This window comes from Lepeophtheirus salmonis, chromosome 7 (assembly GCF_016086655.4).
Source record: "Lepeophtheirus salmonis chromosome 7, UVic_Lsal_1.4, whole genome shotgun sequence".
NCBI classification, from domain to species: domain Eukaryota; kingdom Metazoa; phylum Arthropoda; class Copepoda; order Siphonostomatoida; family Caligidae; genus Lepeophtheirus; species Lepeophtheirus salmonis.
Genome location: NC_052137.2, coordinates 31,411,076 through 31,427,368, shown reverse-complemented (window position 1 = coordinate 31,427,368; position 16,293 = coordinate 31,411,076). Strand labels below are relative to the sequence as shown.

The following is a 16,293-nucleotide window of genomic DNA, read 5'->3' as shown; positions in this document are numbered from 1 at the left end:
ATGAAGGAACGTCATCTGTGATATACTCTGGTTAAATGACTTTGTACAAGTGTATTTTTCTAATATGCATCCTTCCAAAAATGGCTGCCACATCCATCAACATATGCAGAAATTTTTATAAATCACTTCCAAACACGTGTTTGCAAAGATTTTCCAATGATTATTTTCACAAGTCAACTTACATGTAATGTATAAAGTATATATATACATATAGAACGATATATGTATAGATCCTGTCAAATAGATTAGACTTATTTACATTACTAATGTCCAAAATAACTTTGAAAATTGTCATTTAGATAGCAATAAATATCTAAAAAATATTTGTTAAGCCCTCCATTTTGATGTCACTCGTAAAAAAGTAACAACAATTTTTTAATGACAGAATTGTTGACTGTTGATGATTGAAACCCAGAGCTAAAGGAAGATGAATGATGATACATAATAATCCCGAAGTAATTGGTACACCTGGATGTTAGAAGATAAATATAGACATTTTAAGAAACAATCTCCAAAATAAAAAATATTTAGTATAAGCTTTAAGATAACGACAGGTGCGTTTTGGGTAGATCTCTAAGTGAACGTATCATTGTCATCTTTCCATCTGTCCTTTTATTTTAGATAATATCTTATTGTCCAATTTGACGACTTATCCATTTTAAGATAAAAATAAACACTAACCATTTGCTTAGGAATTACAAATTATCGATATGTATTCTAGTCTAGAGAGCAATTTTTAATGTATCGATCGTTTAAAGCCTTAAGAAATTGATTTATTTTTCAAATCCTAGTCAATTTCTTCGGGGAAACAAATTATACAAAAATATATTTATTTATTTATTGTAAAATAACCACACATGAAATCATACCTGTCTATGGATCATGGATAATGAATTGATCGATCCTCTGGAAAGGCTAAATCTTGAAAACAATTCATGAATCCCCTTCGGTCATCCCCGTTGAAGTCAACATGAAGTCCCTTGTAGTTCGAAGTTTCGGTGAAATCTAATTTGTAAACTAAACATATTGAGGCTCATTATTTTCAATTAAATATATACCAACAGATTGTCTTTCTGAACACTCTAACATCAGGTCTAAAAAAAATATGTATATTAAAACTAGATATATCGTGTAAATATGTTGATATCTTTTTCAGTCGCGCAAAAAAGTGCAACTGCACTATATGTGGTAGGGGTGCCGTGCTAGAAAGGAAAAACAGCATACTGAGTCGATATTTTGTTTAACTAACAGCTGTTTGTGCTGCTTATACTGATATTATGATCAATAAAGACTATGTGAAAAAAGAGTTGTTCTCGATTTGTGTCAAAACATGTACAAGTTCTGCATCCTCATCAGAAGGTACAGGGTGTAAAAATTAAACAGAAAAAATGTATCTTTATATTTTAACACATATTTTTATGGTATCCGCGTGTTAAGCCCTTCAAACTTGACAATTTTGATCCCTCTCCACATCTCAGTTCAAGAGTGAGTCCAAAAGACAGAGTGCGTCAGATATTCTCGACATAAAACTAGATATATTTGCCATGTCATTCCCTGCTGCATGAAGGATGTGGATAATGCCAAGAAGCTTAAAGAGGACAGAGACTACTTTTACAGGAAGCCTGAAACTCGTGGGCACAACCAGATATGCACTGATGAATTCCTGACTGGTTCATCAGCGAATATCGAGGCCAAACTAAAGAGAAGCATGCCAACCCTTGCTCATGAGCTTCACGTCGATCTAAGACGATCTGATCGCCTATAAACGATCTTGGGATGGTCCGTTATCTCACATAAAACCCATTTACCTTGTTGTACTCTTGGTCACCATGTCAAAACCAAAGTAACCAGATATCTGGGGCGAGAGGTTTATACCTCAGCAATTTCCCCAATATTTTATATCACCAAATATGCCCAATTGAATAAAGGATCCTTATAAAACGTGCTTTGTGAATTGTGGTAAATATCTACAGGTGTGAATGGACCTTTATGCTAATTGGTGCGCGTGCATGAAGAACCTTGCCTCTTTCAAAGTCACGAACATTCCCTAAAATTAACTCTATTCTTAAAATGCTTATTTTATATAATAAAAAAAAATACAGTATTAATATAAAAATATGGACATTGTAATATGTACATCTTATAAATTAACGGTATCTGTCTTTTGTATTTGTCTCAGACCCTGCTTACATTAAAATCAGGATTATCTCGATCATTCAAAGTATTGACACCGGATAAGGAAATATTGAGCACATGAGCAGAAAATTCAGCTCATGGTTGTGATACTGAGCTTTGATTTTAAATACCAATTGAATTATAATTATTTATTCCCCAGAGTAGATACCCAAAACTTACGTTTGTATTTAATTACAGCTGTATCTCTATTATTTTTAATTACGAGGTTTCATCTCCCAACCAAATGACTGCTGAAACAAGAATAAATAAGCTTTGTTTTTATCCCATGCCCCATGTCATAAAGCTCCCTTATATCGTTGTCAGTCTTAATAAGGCTGCAGTGACCGTTGGCATCTCCATTCGGACTTCCAGCAACATCAAGAGGTCCATTATAGTCTACACACCCAAGAAGAACCAAAACTTCTGCTGCAACAAAATAGCTGATATTTGGTGTATCTCTATGTGAGCCACCTAGAGCCCTTACCTCAACCCCTTGAAGTTTGATTTTCTCCGGCTGCCATCATGACCGTGTGGTACGTCATCGCCAAGAGCTGCCAATCTGTTCACCGACATTTATAGATTTTGAAGGAAGAGTTAATAAATAAAAATTATATCTAAATATTTTATTGAAACATGTCATATATTGCTTTTGAGTTTTCTTTTCTTCATTGCTAAAAATAGGTGTTTTTTGCTACTGCAAGTTTTGGGTCCAAGATATTATTTGCTATTTAAGTCACGTAAATGTTTACTTTCATACATAATATTATGAATATTTCATATTGTATTCTAATTCCCTTTAAACCATATATTATTACTATTATTTTTTGCAAACTTGATCTAATTTGCTACATAATATAGAGAGACTCAAATGGATAGAGGATAATTAATTCTATACTAATTTATGTTTATTTTTAAAAATTATGAGTAGCTTAAATGAGCTATATTTTTATTACAAAAAGATCTTGCCAAAAAATATTTAGGATTAATATTTATCCAATTAATATATCCAAAGATGTTAGAAATAAATATTTGGGGTCTATTAAGTTAACAATGAGTTCATGCTCAAAAAGTACTCAATAATTATTTAATTTTCCTTAGAAAATCTATTAAAATATACTATTTGAAATGAGTTTTTCATTCTTTTTTAAAGATCTTGTAGTTAAATGAAACATGTCAAAAATTACTTATCTCACAATACCATGTTACTATGGCATGAATTATACATTCTCAAAACGTTATTTGATGGTTATTAAAAAAGAAATATTAGCATATTTGAACAATCGAATTAAAAAAACAAAAAAAAAAAAAAAAAAAAACAGGTTGGCCCCCAATGACCAAGATAAACAGATCAATATGGACTTAACTCTAGACATGGGTGGATAAATGGGATCGAAATCGAAAAGTTGATATATGGGGAAAAATATCTAATATTTGCATCGCATTGGTATCGGAGAGACTTTTACAAAAAATCGATATTTCCTCTGATATTATGATACATTGATATTGTCGGATAGGTGTAAAAAGACTATAGTCTTATCAGTCTGGTCTTAATAAAATTGTTTAGTCCTAGTACCAGTCCATATCGATCTTTTACGGTAACTACAAAAGTATATCCACGCTTTCATTAAAATATTACTAAGCATTGCTATAATTTAGTATCCAATAAAATATCCAATCAAACAAATTATCCGTTATAACTCTCTAGGATTTTGACTTAACCCTTTATTGTCCATTGATTACAAATGGTATAATGCCCATATTTTTGGAGATTTACTGAGTATTCGATCCACTCTTTGATAGTGTGTTGTATTAGCAAAACCAAAAATAATTATATTCATAAATTGCAAAAATAAATACATTTTATTTTTTATTAAGAGTTTAGACTATATATGTATATGACCAAAAAACCTCTCTTTGACAAAAATTAGATTTATGAGTAATCCCTTCATAATTTGGACACTATTGCCAGCTTTGGTTGTAATACAATACGAAGGAATCATAGCGGAAGATGATAAATACAAGAGCAAACAAGAATGACTAAACTAACGTGCATTAGTGTTGTCAATTAATGTATCATCTTTGGGGCAAACTACCAGGGGCAAAATCCCTAAATGAATTATTTACAAAAATTAATTTTTTGGAAATAAAAAATCAAAAATCTTTAGCTATTGTAAAAAATAATAATCAAAAATCAACAGCTGTTAACAAATAATTAATATTTTTGTAAAAAAATTCAAATATTATTTTTTTTTGTAAAAAAATTTCAAAAATTAAATTTGAAATATATAATTTTTTTAAACAAATTTCTAATTTTAAATTTTCTAGTAAAAAGCAAAAATTCATTGATCGGGGGAAGGGGGGGTGGGCAACAGCTCCTCCAGCGCACTCCCTGCGGACGCTCCTTATTATATATTTATTTTTATTGGAGATATGGTAGTTCTGTACTAAATATTTAATGAAAAAAAAAGAAGATTATAACTTTCTTGGGAAGGAAACTTGTCTTTGGGGAATACCTACATTTATATATATATATATATAAAGAAATATGGAACTTAAATCAGGCTTCTTGATTTCCTAATTCCTGCTCATTAAAAATACAAAAATCAATTATAATTACTCTATTATAAATGCTTTGTGGAAAAATTGATTTCATATATGACCCGTCAACACAAAAGCCATCCAAAAAGATTTTTATCAAAATGGAGTGTGGAACGCATTTCAATTCTTTGACAAATGATCGTCCATTTCTATCAACCAATAATTCTTATTAACTCTTTGAGTGTGTCGCAAATTGCATTTAGGTTAGCCAAAAATAATATTCACAATGAAATTATTAGGAATTGTTTGATATTATTATTAAGGGACCATATTAGGGTCAATATAAATCTCTCAAATCAATTAAAGTTAATAATTAATGCTAAAACTCTCGGGTATCTTAACTCATCTCACAAATTTGAAATTCTGTGTATGAAGTAAAAAAAATAACATGGGATTTAATCTTGTTCTTGGTTTTTGTTCAAGATTGTTTTATGTTGACACGCCACATATGCTGTCCTATTGAAAATGACAATATATAGTTTATTTTTATTTGGCTCCTTAAGTAGGCATCATACAATTTATTAATGTGTTCTCTATCTCTTAGTACAAATGGACCAACATATTGAACGAATTATAATTAATGGATTCCTTTCTGCACCCCACACAAATGACTTTAGTGTAAATAATGAACGTGGTTTATGATTGACCCCTAATAAAGAAATATACACAAAGGCATATTATATCTAAGTGGATTCAAAGACATATGTAGTGATGAATTTGAAAGAAATATAAAATCATATAAAAATATTTATTGATAGCCAAAGAATTATTGGTAGTTATCACGTGGGCAACAAAGTTCAATACGTGCTCCTTGTAATATCTCGTTACATATGTGTTAGCTAGTTTTTAAATTTTATATTAAAGTTTATATTGATAAAGCAAAGTGTGTCTGTTTGTAGAAGCCTTATTTTTGTCATTAATTTCATAGAAACTGCGTGACTACTTAATCTTATAAATAATAATATTGCAACGAGGGTGTGTAGTTAAAGCACATCTCGTTTTATAAATAAAGAAAAGGGGAGTAAATATCTATAGTATTAAAGTAAATTTTGTTTGTCTATTGGTTGACTCCTAATAACTACTAACAATGCTAATTTATTAAGTTGGGGATAAAGTAATTTCGTATTTCCCGCCCTTTGTTTTTAACTAAGTATATTTTGTTTATTATTAGCCATATCGGATCATACGTTAAAGTGTTGTAAAAGTGTTAGTATATACTACAAATGCTTTTTTAACAGTATTGCGCATGGTCAGCTCAATCGTGAATTATCGTGCGTCGAATATGAAAAATTCGTAATGTTATAAAATGACTACCTAAAAGTGAAAAACACGTCGACAGCGACCAAGAACATTTGCAATGTTTGGTTCGTGTTACAGAACAGTACTTTGTGCAATATTTTTGTCTAGCTCAATTATTCCCTCTACTGTCAACAACTCGACCGTTGGAATCTGGCGATCGAACAGAACCAGCCAACGTGTGTGAATAGGAGACAACAAGACAAGGCCAGACCACATACATCTCTTATGTCGCGCCACAAGCTCCCGGGAATTTATGATAAGTTCTTATGCATCCACCCTCTGTATGTTCCATCTGTTCCTGTCTATGGATAACGCGCTTGGGGGTGTAAAATTTGCCCTCAATAGAGGCCTGTGAAAATGATGGAATGTACGAGTTTTTTGCCAATAGGGCCAAGGGCAACTTCTACAATGGCATTATGAACTTGGATTCTCGTTGGCAACCAGTTATCGAACCGAACCGGGGATACTTGGTTTAAAATTGATGATTTCAACACTTTTTTAACGCATTGAAATAAAGCGCAAATAGTTGAAATTAGTTTTTCCTCCAACCCATTATATTAAAGAACCATTTTATTGGAGATCCTATTCTTCTGGAGCATATTTCTCTAAAATACCAAGACATGCTTTTATGACGTATTGCATGGTAGAATTTCTGAGATAAAATATAAATATATAAAGAGTTTGAAAAAACATGACATTAAACGTGTGCAATACTTTTTGTATGTACAACCTGAATAATATATTTCAGATTTACCACAATGTTATCAGCAATCTTTCATTCTTGAGGAGAGAACATCTAAGTATAAAGTGTGACCACGAGAGTGTGTGCTCATCAGAGTAAAATTGAGGATTTGTTGGGGAGATATAAGTGTAAGTCCCTGAATTTAGAATCAAACCAGAGTAATTCCTGCCTATCTCCTTGATCGATACAGGGATTTAATTTTTTTTGCTTCATCTCATATCAGCTCACAGTTAATATAATAAAATGTCATCACAGCTTTGCTACACTCCTACCAAAAATTCTTCAAATTGTAATGATTTTCATGTTAATGTTCGGTTCCTTTTATTTTTACATGCCCAAAATGCATACGATTGACAATCCTATTTATATTTGTAAGCCCTAAAAATACGGAGTGATTCCTGGCAATGTTCTTGCTCGATACAAAGTAGAATTTTTAATTTTTTTTCCACAGAATTCAATACTCGAAATTTATGAAATTTCTTGTGAATATCTATCTATTTTTTAAATTAAAAATTTTATTTTATTTTATTGTTTTTCCAAAAAAATCAAAAAACCAAGCCCCTACCCCTTCAAAAATAAATAGATATATATAATTCTGCGGACGGCCCAGATATTACAAAAGGAAGTTCACTACTCAGGAGTTAAATAATAACGATAATAGCTAAAGAAAAGAAAGTTTATTCTTCAAATTACCAATTCTAAGAAGAAAAAAAATGGACCAGCTAAAAAATACAAACGATTTACATCACTAACAATGAATATGTAGACTGAGTATTAATGATCAATATCCGGATTGAGTTAGGCATAGATACTTAATATAGTAATTGATTCTCAACAAAATATTTAGATAATGCTATAAACTTCAGTCATCCCAAATATTTATACTGCTCCTTCGAGAAATGCATTTGATTAATAGAATAATCAAAACTAAATAAATTATAATCGTATTTTGCTTTTTTTTTTTTTATTCATGTCAAACTAACTTGATTTTTTTAAGGATTATGTACATATACGGCCTTATGACATTTATTCTTTTTTATCTTCCTTCCCAGTATTCTTTTTTTTTTGGCATTAAGTACCTAATTCATGCACAGCATAGTGTTTCTCTCTATTTTCTCAATATATATTTAAGACGTAGAATATATAGAACAAACTATTTATTGTCTAAACACACCACAACAAGAAGCATCGAAGTCGTACGAGGTAAGGTACTCTCTTTTTTTCTCTCTCTAAATACCATGAACATGCTTTAATATAAACAGTTGCATATACCTACGTCTCACTCTATTATTCCTATAAAAAACATAAAACATAAAGACATTTTAGAAAGCAAGGGAAATAAATAATAATTTGCTAATGCTCAACTGTTTACACCGAAAAAGCATCCAGGAGCAAGTAAATATCCATAGTGTTGTGTCAGTCATTAATTAGGACTGACAACTTCAGTCCCTTCCAGTTCAATATCGGTCCGGCACAGTTCAGTCCTTCATATCAGTCCAAAAACTGATAAAGTTCGGTCCTTGATGACTTCACTCAAATATAATTCTTATTTTTTAATCAGTTATAGTACTGAGGGTCCGATGGTCTTACAGACCGGTCCCAAGGAGTAAAAGAACCTGAGACTGGATCAAACCGAATAAATAAGTACTGACACAACATTAGATTTCTACTTATGTTTACATAATTACATTGTAAGTTTGTTGGCATGTTTTTCCTAATAAACCTATTTTATCTAATAGATAATGGTAAAAAAAGACTTTTTGATAATAAAATCAATATTAAATATTAAGCTAGTTATGACCGATTTATTATCGTATTTTTTTCCCTACTGTTTATCTTATAACCTTCACCAAAATCTGTGATTAATATGATATTTCAATAAAACAACACAACTTTCTTATCCATCAAGAGAATTTAATTTAATTTTCAGAAATTACAGAATGCGGGATTTTGCAAAAGTTGTTACTTTTGAATTACCTGCAATTGAAAAATAAAATAATAATAATTAGACAAAGTACTTTAATATTGTTCAGTAATAAAGATAGAAGGTGCTATTTTTGGGTTGAAAATTATGTACTTCAACTTCACAGATTAATTAGAAACCTTACAAAATACTATATAAATAAATGTATTATGTCCATTATACCTTTTATTCGTTCCATTACACCTCATCCATAATATTGAAAGCTATCTTGAGGTAACTTTTTTTCCAACGAATTTTGAAATCAAACAAAACAGCATATTGAAAAAAAAAATTAAACTGGATAAAAGATCTAAAAATTTGTCTATATTATATATATATGACGTAAAATTGATTTTCTCCATTTAAATAATAAAAATCTACTGGGATCTCCAAAAACCTTCTAGAATTCCGCCCAGGCCTCTTAAAAGTTTTTTTTTTGCACCGTAAATCGGCATTTTGTAATACACCTATATATTGTCTGAGATTAAATCTACATCCATTATTGAGCCATTTATATAATTTCACGTGATGTCAGCATTGTTGATGTCGACCATTTTTGGGCGACTACTATGCAACTACATTTTATAACAATCAACACCTTTTTTCGTTAATATTTAGGAAAATTGTGATCTATTGGATTTCAAAATGAGACGAACAAATAAAAGGACTTAAACCAGAGATCACCAACCTTTTAATATAATGGGGCACATTGTCACTTGAAATATTTTAATGAGCCAACGAACCTATTAAATTAAATTTCATGAAAAATTGCTTCATAAAACTAAAATATTAAATACAGTTCCAATTTTTCAAGGCCAATATGGCAAATTGTTCAGGAGCATCTGTAGGACTATTTATATATATATTTTTTTTTTTTTTTTGGGGGGAGGGGGCCTTGTTTGTTGGAAATCCTTAAAAAAAAAAAAATTCTGTCTTTGCATTAAAATTTTTACACCAGGCTCATAATTTTTAAAAAAAAATTCTTTATTTGGAAAGTCCCACTGCCCTCCAGCTGTCCAAATATTGTGACAATTTTTCTAAAAAATACTACTTGAAGTGAGAATGAGTATGAAGCGCTCTAAAAGATTAGGCGGGCCGCATACAGCCTGCCGGGTATGGTTGGACATCCTTGTCTTAAACCTTATCTTCTATCAAAAATATATCCCTGTAAAGCCTATTTTTATTATACTCCTGATCTTAAATGTAAAAAAAATATTTAATAAAAATCAGTATAAAATCTTATTCCACATTCTATGTCGACAATGAATTTACTATTAAATTTTACAAGAATATTTTTCTCTCTTTATCATCTCTCTTTTCTCGTTCCTAATTGATCATTTGTTTTTCTGCATGTCTAGCTATTTTTAGTGCATATTACTTTAATTTAATTCAAATATCAGTGTTCATCATTTGCAAAAAATAGTATTAAATGCAGTTTTTAAATCTTTTTAATTCTTAAAGTCATATTATTGAGTTTAATCCAGATTTTTTGGAAATGTGTTTATTGTATGTACTAAAAATATTAGCTTTGAAACTCCTTCAATTATGATGTAATTTATGACGTCGGTGATAACGTTCAATACAAGTCGGTATGTACATGACTGAGCCAATAACGTCACCTGAAAAAAGGGAAATGTTCAAAGGCTGCTCAAAGAATGACGTCACATTGGTCTTGAAATAATACAAATAATTAGTTATTTGTATTTGAATATCTCAACAATTTTTTTTGACCATTTCTCCTTTCCTAGCTCAATTTATAACGCAGATAAAAATCTATTGTTGCACTTATGCCAAACTGCCTATAAAAGTCCTAGCGACTGTTCGCTGTCTTTCTTTCTAGATTATTATTACTTAATATCCTGAAAGAGGATTCTCATATTAGAAGCCTAACGATAAAACTAGGGATCTAGCCAGCTTTAGCTATGACAAGAGAAGACAATTATTTTATCTTCTCGATTTGGAAAAGTATTTCAGGTGTGATTATATGTATGTAGTTTCATTAATTGGATTATTGCGCTTTACAGTTTACTTTTACATATGAGGAGGATAGGGGGAGAGGGGGGTGAACAGACTCTTTCTTCCCCACTGGATAAAACAACGTAGATAGTTATTATTGACATAATCAATATCTTTAGTTCAACTCTTATGAATAATAGGAGAAGCCACTGTAAAAGGGAATCGGATTCCCAATTCCCGGTTTTTTATGATACTAAAAGAACAGAATTTTGAAGGACTCCATAAATTTATGTGTTTTCCTAAAGACATAAGGGGTTTTTTCGCCGGTAGCCCGCCTTTCCAGAATGTTTCTGATCCTAAGGGCATGTTGTTTCAAATACCATGGAGTAGGTTTTCCAAAAAAGGTCGAAAATTATCGATTTGTAGGATAAATTTAACTTTAATTGAGTTAGATTGTTCTCCAGTTTTCAGTGATGTCCATATTTCTAATATTTATTCCATAGGAACAGAGTAATTTGAACTTTCGATAGAAAAATGCGTCTCCCTCGTCTCTAGGTAAATTATAAACTTTGTTTTGGCAATGGCTCAAATATGGTATATGCCCGCTTTATGAAATATTCTCCGGTGATGGATGCCATCTTTTGAAAGACAATCAGTTTAAAATACTTTCAAGAGAACAAAAGTTTAATAATACCCATTAATTATTTCAACCATGAAATTATAATATTTAAAAAATGATTTAATTTCCACCTCGCAGTACATAGAAAATAAAATGTGTGGGGCCTCTAGCTTGTTAACATACGACATAGAAGAATGTCCCAAAATTTTGACTTATATTTGCATTAAAAGCTTTGCTTCAAAGTTGCAGCTGTTAATTAGTATTTTCTTTTTGTTTTCCTATCCCGACTCGCTTTTTTAAATAAACAAAGATGTAGTGCCTTTCACCTGTTTCCATTCATTTTTATAAGTTGACTCTTGCATGATTTAAATCAGCTGACTACTTATTATGAGCTCAAAAATGTATCAAATAATATTTTAATTTTTTTATTAATTTAAATCAATCAATGGTAGTTTTTTGTCAGTCTTTATTAGGGACTGCTTTCCCGTCCAGTTCAGTCTCGGACGGTTCAGTTCACATATGCATATCAGTCTTGAAACTTATTAGGTAATTTCACCTTGTTTTAATCAGTTCTAGTACTGACAGTCCGAAAGGCATAGAGTCCCAAGGACTGGTTGTAAGACTGGGCTGAATAAATAAGGACTGACACAACACTAATCAAGGACCTTCGTATAGAATTCCTGTCATGTCATATTCTGTTATTCATACTTATTTTGATTAAATTATGCATTCAATAACTCTTATCTAGATAATAATTAATTGTTGGCAACAAGTGAAGCACAGAAGGGTTGCTAACACATGTTTTTTTTCAAATTTGTCCTTTCCCGTTTGTCAGTTGAGGTTGAGAGATGATAAAAAAAAGCTAGTCGTGTGCTAAGAAATAGATTGCAATGTTTTCTATGAACCGGTATTTCGTCATAAGGGAAGAGGGAACAACAGAAAAGAAATAAAAGGTGAATTTAGGGGGAGAAAAGGAGAAGAGGAAAAAAAGGAAGGAAAAGAAGAGAAAAGAAAAGGGAGGGTGGGTGCTTAGGCAATATTTTTTGTAGAAAGCTTCCGCAGCATCTCCATGTATGATATAATATGAATGTTAATATATCTTATGAAGCTGCGGCTTCGTAAAAGCATTCTCACTATTTTTTTTAACCGTTACATCAAAAAGCCACGACCTATTCTATTTTTACAATTACTTAGTTCGATTTTACTTTTAATATTTGTGTCAAACATGGTAAGTTAATTTTACTTTTCATCATTCCAAAATACTTTTTGCTTTCTAATTCAAAGAGTATAGAGTAATAAAAGTGTTATTCATGAAGGAATATCTTCAATAAAGAAGTGTTTTCTACCTACCACATGGTAGTAGTATTCATCACTATACACTATATGATACTATTTAAGCCGGTACGCTCTGATATCAAGGAATATATGTACATACACGACTAAACTAAAAGTTTCAAATTACATGTGAAAAATAATAATAAATGTTCATTATAGAATTTCACATATTTTGATTAAATTTTCATTCTGTCCAATCTCAAGACATGTGTTGTTGCATTTTTTAATATCCTTTCTCAACAGGCGTAAAACAAGAAGATATTCCTCATATAAATATTCATATAGAGTATTACCTATACAAGTCCCAAATAGTACTCTTCATCATAGTTTCTAAGCAATGGAGTCTGAGATTTATCCGCTCAAACAACCCTCTTCGGATGATCCAGAATCATCTAATAATGGAACAAATGCTCCTAAAAAAGATGATGATTCAAATCAAATTCATCTCAAAAAGGAAATTAATCTTTTGGAGGGAGTTGCAATTATTGTAGGGATCATCATTGGATCGGGTATCTTTGTGAGTCCAAAGGGTGTGATTAAAGAAGTTAGATCTGTAGGTAAGTTATTTTTTTTATTAAAAAATGTGGATGGAAACATAAAATGTACTTATTTAGATTTTCATATTTATATGAATTGACTTTCAAAATTATAGCATCAATGACTGTGACGTCAATTCATATTTGTACTAGATTTTACGCTGTCCTTCAGATAAAACTATGTGTTCAAAACATATTATAATGTATGATCATATGACAATAATGATGCAAATACCCTTAATTCGAAGAAACTTTATAGTATATTTTCAACTTCGCTTATGACTGGATTTTTTTGTCGTTCAATATATGACTTTATAAAAGTCATTACTAATAAATGGAAATATATTTCAATGAATTTTCTGTGTAAATTTGCAATTTATTTTGATGGAGATGATTGATTAATTGTTAATACACACATGTATATCAGTTGACACATCCATGTGCAAATATATATACCTCTCTTTTTTTCATGTTTAATTTGTAATGATTTCAAAGGCCAAATTAATTTCTTAATGAAAAGCTATCATTGAAAATGTGTAATGTATAAAATATTTCAAAAGTAATACATTTTATTGATCTTCGCGCAACAAATTAAGAAAAACTCACACAACCTTTGAAATGGTCTTCACTTATTCAGTTTTACAATTCTTTCTTTTTCCCTACATGTCTCCGGATTGGGAAAAAATTGTTGACAAAAACCTTATTGTCGGAAGCCATTTTACTGAACGGACACTTTGCCAAACGGGGACTTACTCGAAAATAGAGTAAATGTATTTGATGATGATTGATGCTGCAATACTATGTAATTATCTGCAAGACTATAAGAATGAAAAAAACATCATGATAGTTATAGAGTTTGAGATGATCTCGAGATAAAGGAATGCCCATCAGGGCTTGATTAAATACATAGAAGCTTCAACACATTTGATAGAAATGATTGATTCATTTGCATTTACCATTGAGTCTCAAACCTCAATAATTGATTGGCTCCTTGTCTTCCTTAAACATTTTTCATCTTTTTAATTAATTTATTTATTGGGCGTTTCTCATGAGTTTTGTTTCAATAGTTTATGTAGGGGTTAGAACCAACTATTGAAGCATCCTCATAATCAAATAAATCTACGCTTAATCTTTGCAATGCAAGGCAAATAATTAAAAAATTTTATCTTTTAAAATTGGTGTTACATAAATGGGAATCATAAATAAATAGTATTGCAACATGAATCATCCTCAAATACATATTTTTTTCCCCCGGCATATTGATTATTCGGTAAAGTGTCTGCGTGTCACATTAAATATAGCAAATTTTAATAATATCAAACTAATTAAATAAGATTGTTCTTATCTAGAGGTACAGATTTTTTTCCTTCAATTTTTCAAAGTAAAGTTTAAATGAGAGGTTTTGTGACGACATTTATTTAATGAAATCATATAAAAATAGTGCATCGCACAATTTTTAATCATGATGTTAGCCCTCAACTCTATTAATTGCCTTATGATGAGGGCTAAATCCCTTGCAGACCTTGACTATGTAGTCAAACTCTAGCTTGGTCTACTACTTTTTGATGGTAACCTCTACAGACTGAGCACTCTTGTAAAAAAGTAGTACACCCCTTCCGCCAGGCGCACCTCGATAAAGTAGTCCAAGGAGTTTCGCGTCTAGAGAGTAGGACGACTACATGTTGAGGTCCCAAAACTCCGGAAAGTTGTCGAACTTATCTCTGCACCATGGTAGCACTTTTGTATCCAGAAGTTCGACGTAAGCATCTGGATTGAGTCGCTCCTTCCTCTATACAAAAATGGGAGGAAAGACTCCACAAAGTCCAAGACCATGGTTCTGGCTAGTTTTTTGTTCTGAAGACATGTCTCACTGAAGCTGGTACATTGTCCGGATGTTCAGTTATAATGTAGCGGCTCTTCTGCTGATTCACAGGGGCATCAGCAGTGAAATAATTTTCATAAGAAAAGAGCAAAACTTTGGCCGAATTTTATGTTTGCCTTGAGAAAATTTAGAGTCTTCTTTGCTCTTTCTAACCGTCTGAGCTTGCTCTGTTCTGAGATAATATGTCTTATTGTCCTCTTCCGTGATTTTGCACCCATGTCATTTCAGATTGAAAATAATAAAATGTGTACGACTAGATGAGAACAACCCGGTATAAACTGTCTGCTTTTGTAAAATAACAGTTAAAAAATTTTTATTTTGAAAATACTGAAATGTATATTTTTCTTTGCCCTCTAGGAATGTCCCTGGTCGTTTGGGTAATATGTGGTATAATGTCAATGGTTGGAGCATTATGTTATGCTGAATTAGGAACGTCAATTCCAAAGTCTGGAGCAGACTATGCATACATTGATGAAGCCTTTGGCCCAATCCTTAGTTTTTTATACCTGTGGGACGCTAATTTTGTATTTGTGTAGGGTTTTTCATTTTTTTTTTAAATTTCATTTCTACAAATATTTATGAATATATTTATTTATATATTTTCAGACCTGTTACGAATGCCATTATGGGACTAACAGTAGCAAACTATCTCATACAACCACTCTTTCCAGATTGTGAAATCCCAGAATCGGCCCTTAAATTAATTGCAGCTCTTTGTATTATGGGCCTAACATACCTCAATTGCTACTCTACAAAAGCCACAACCAAATTACAAACACTATTTATGTTCACAAAACTATTTGCTTTATTTTTAGTCATTGTCTTGGGCATCGTTGGATTCTGCATGAATGGTAAACCCTTTAAAAATCCATCATCTTTCCCTGCAATGGACTTATTATCATTTTGTATTTTTAGGAACCTCTAACTTTGATGCTCCATTTGCTCAAACGACTGACAGTCCTGGGGAAATCGCAGTCTCTTTTTACTCGGGGATATATTCATATGCAGGATGGAATTATTTAAACTTCATGACTGAGGAGCTTAAAAATCCTTTTGTGTAAGTTCAAGATAATCTTTTAAGTGTGCATCATTAGTAGGGTTGTAAATTGTAATATTTTCGGTGTATAAAAATAAAAATAAGAAACCAAAAATAATATGGTAAACATTCCCCTTTGAAGAATGTGGTAA

General features: G+C 31.3%; 1 protein-coding gene across 4 annotated transcripts in view; it reads left to right on the top strand.

Moving 5' to 3' along the window:
- Positions 1-16,293, top strand: part of LOC121121570 (solute carrier family 7 member genderblind) — a 97,797-nt gene that overhangs the window by 71,267 nt on the left and 10,237 nt on the right. Inside the window, exons 1-5 of one of the 4 annotated variants that reach the window (XM_040716530.2) lie at positions 5,977-8,017; positions 12,931-13,244; positions 15,463-15,637; positions 15,712-15,956; positions 16,021-16,162. In XM_040716530.2, the coding sequence (XP_040572464.1) occupies positions 13,025-13,244; positions 15,463-15,637; positions 15,712-15,956; positions 16,021-16,162 (782 nt within the window). In that variant the 5' untranslated portion in view covers positions 5,977-8,017; positions 12,931-13,024. Of the gene's footprint in view, positions 1-5,976; positions 8,023-12,444; positions 12,581-12,930; positions 13,245-15,462; positions 15,638-15,711; positions 15,957-16,020; positions 16,163-16,293 lie in introns of those variants that run through there. The other 3 variants (XM_040716531.2, XM_040716533.2, XM_040716532.2) reach the window with 3 other exon arrangements.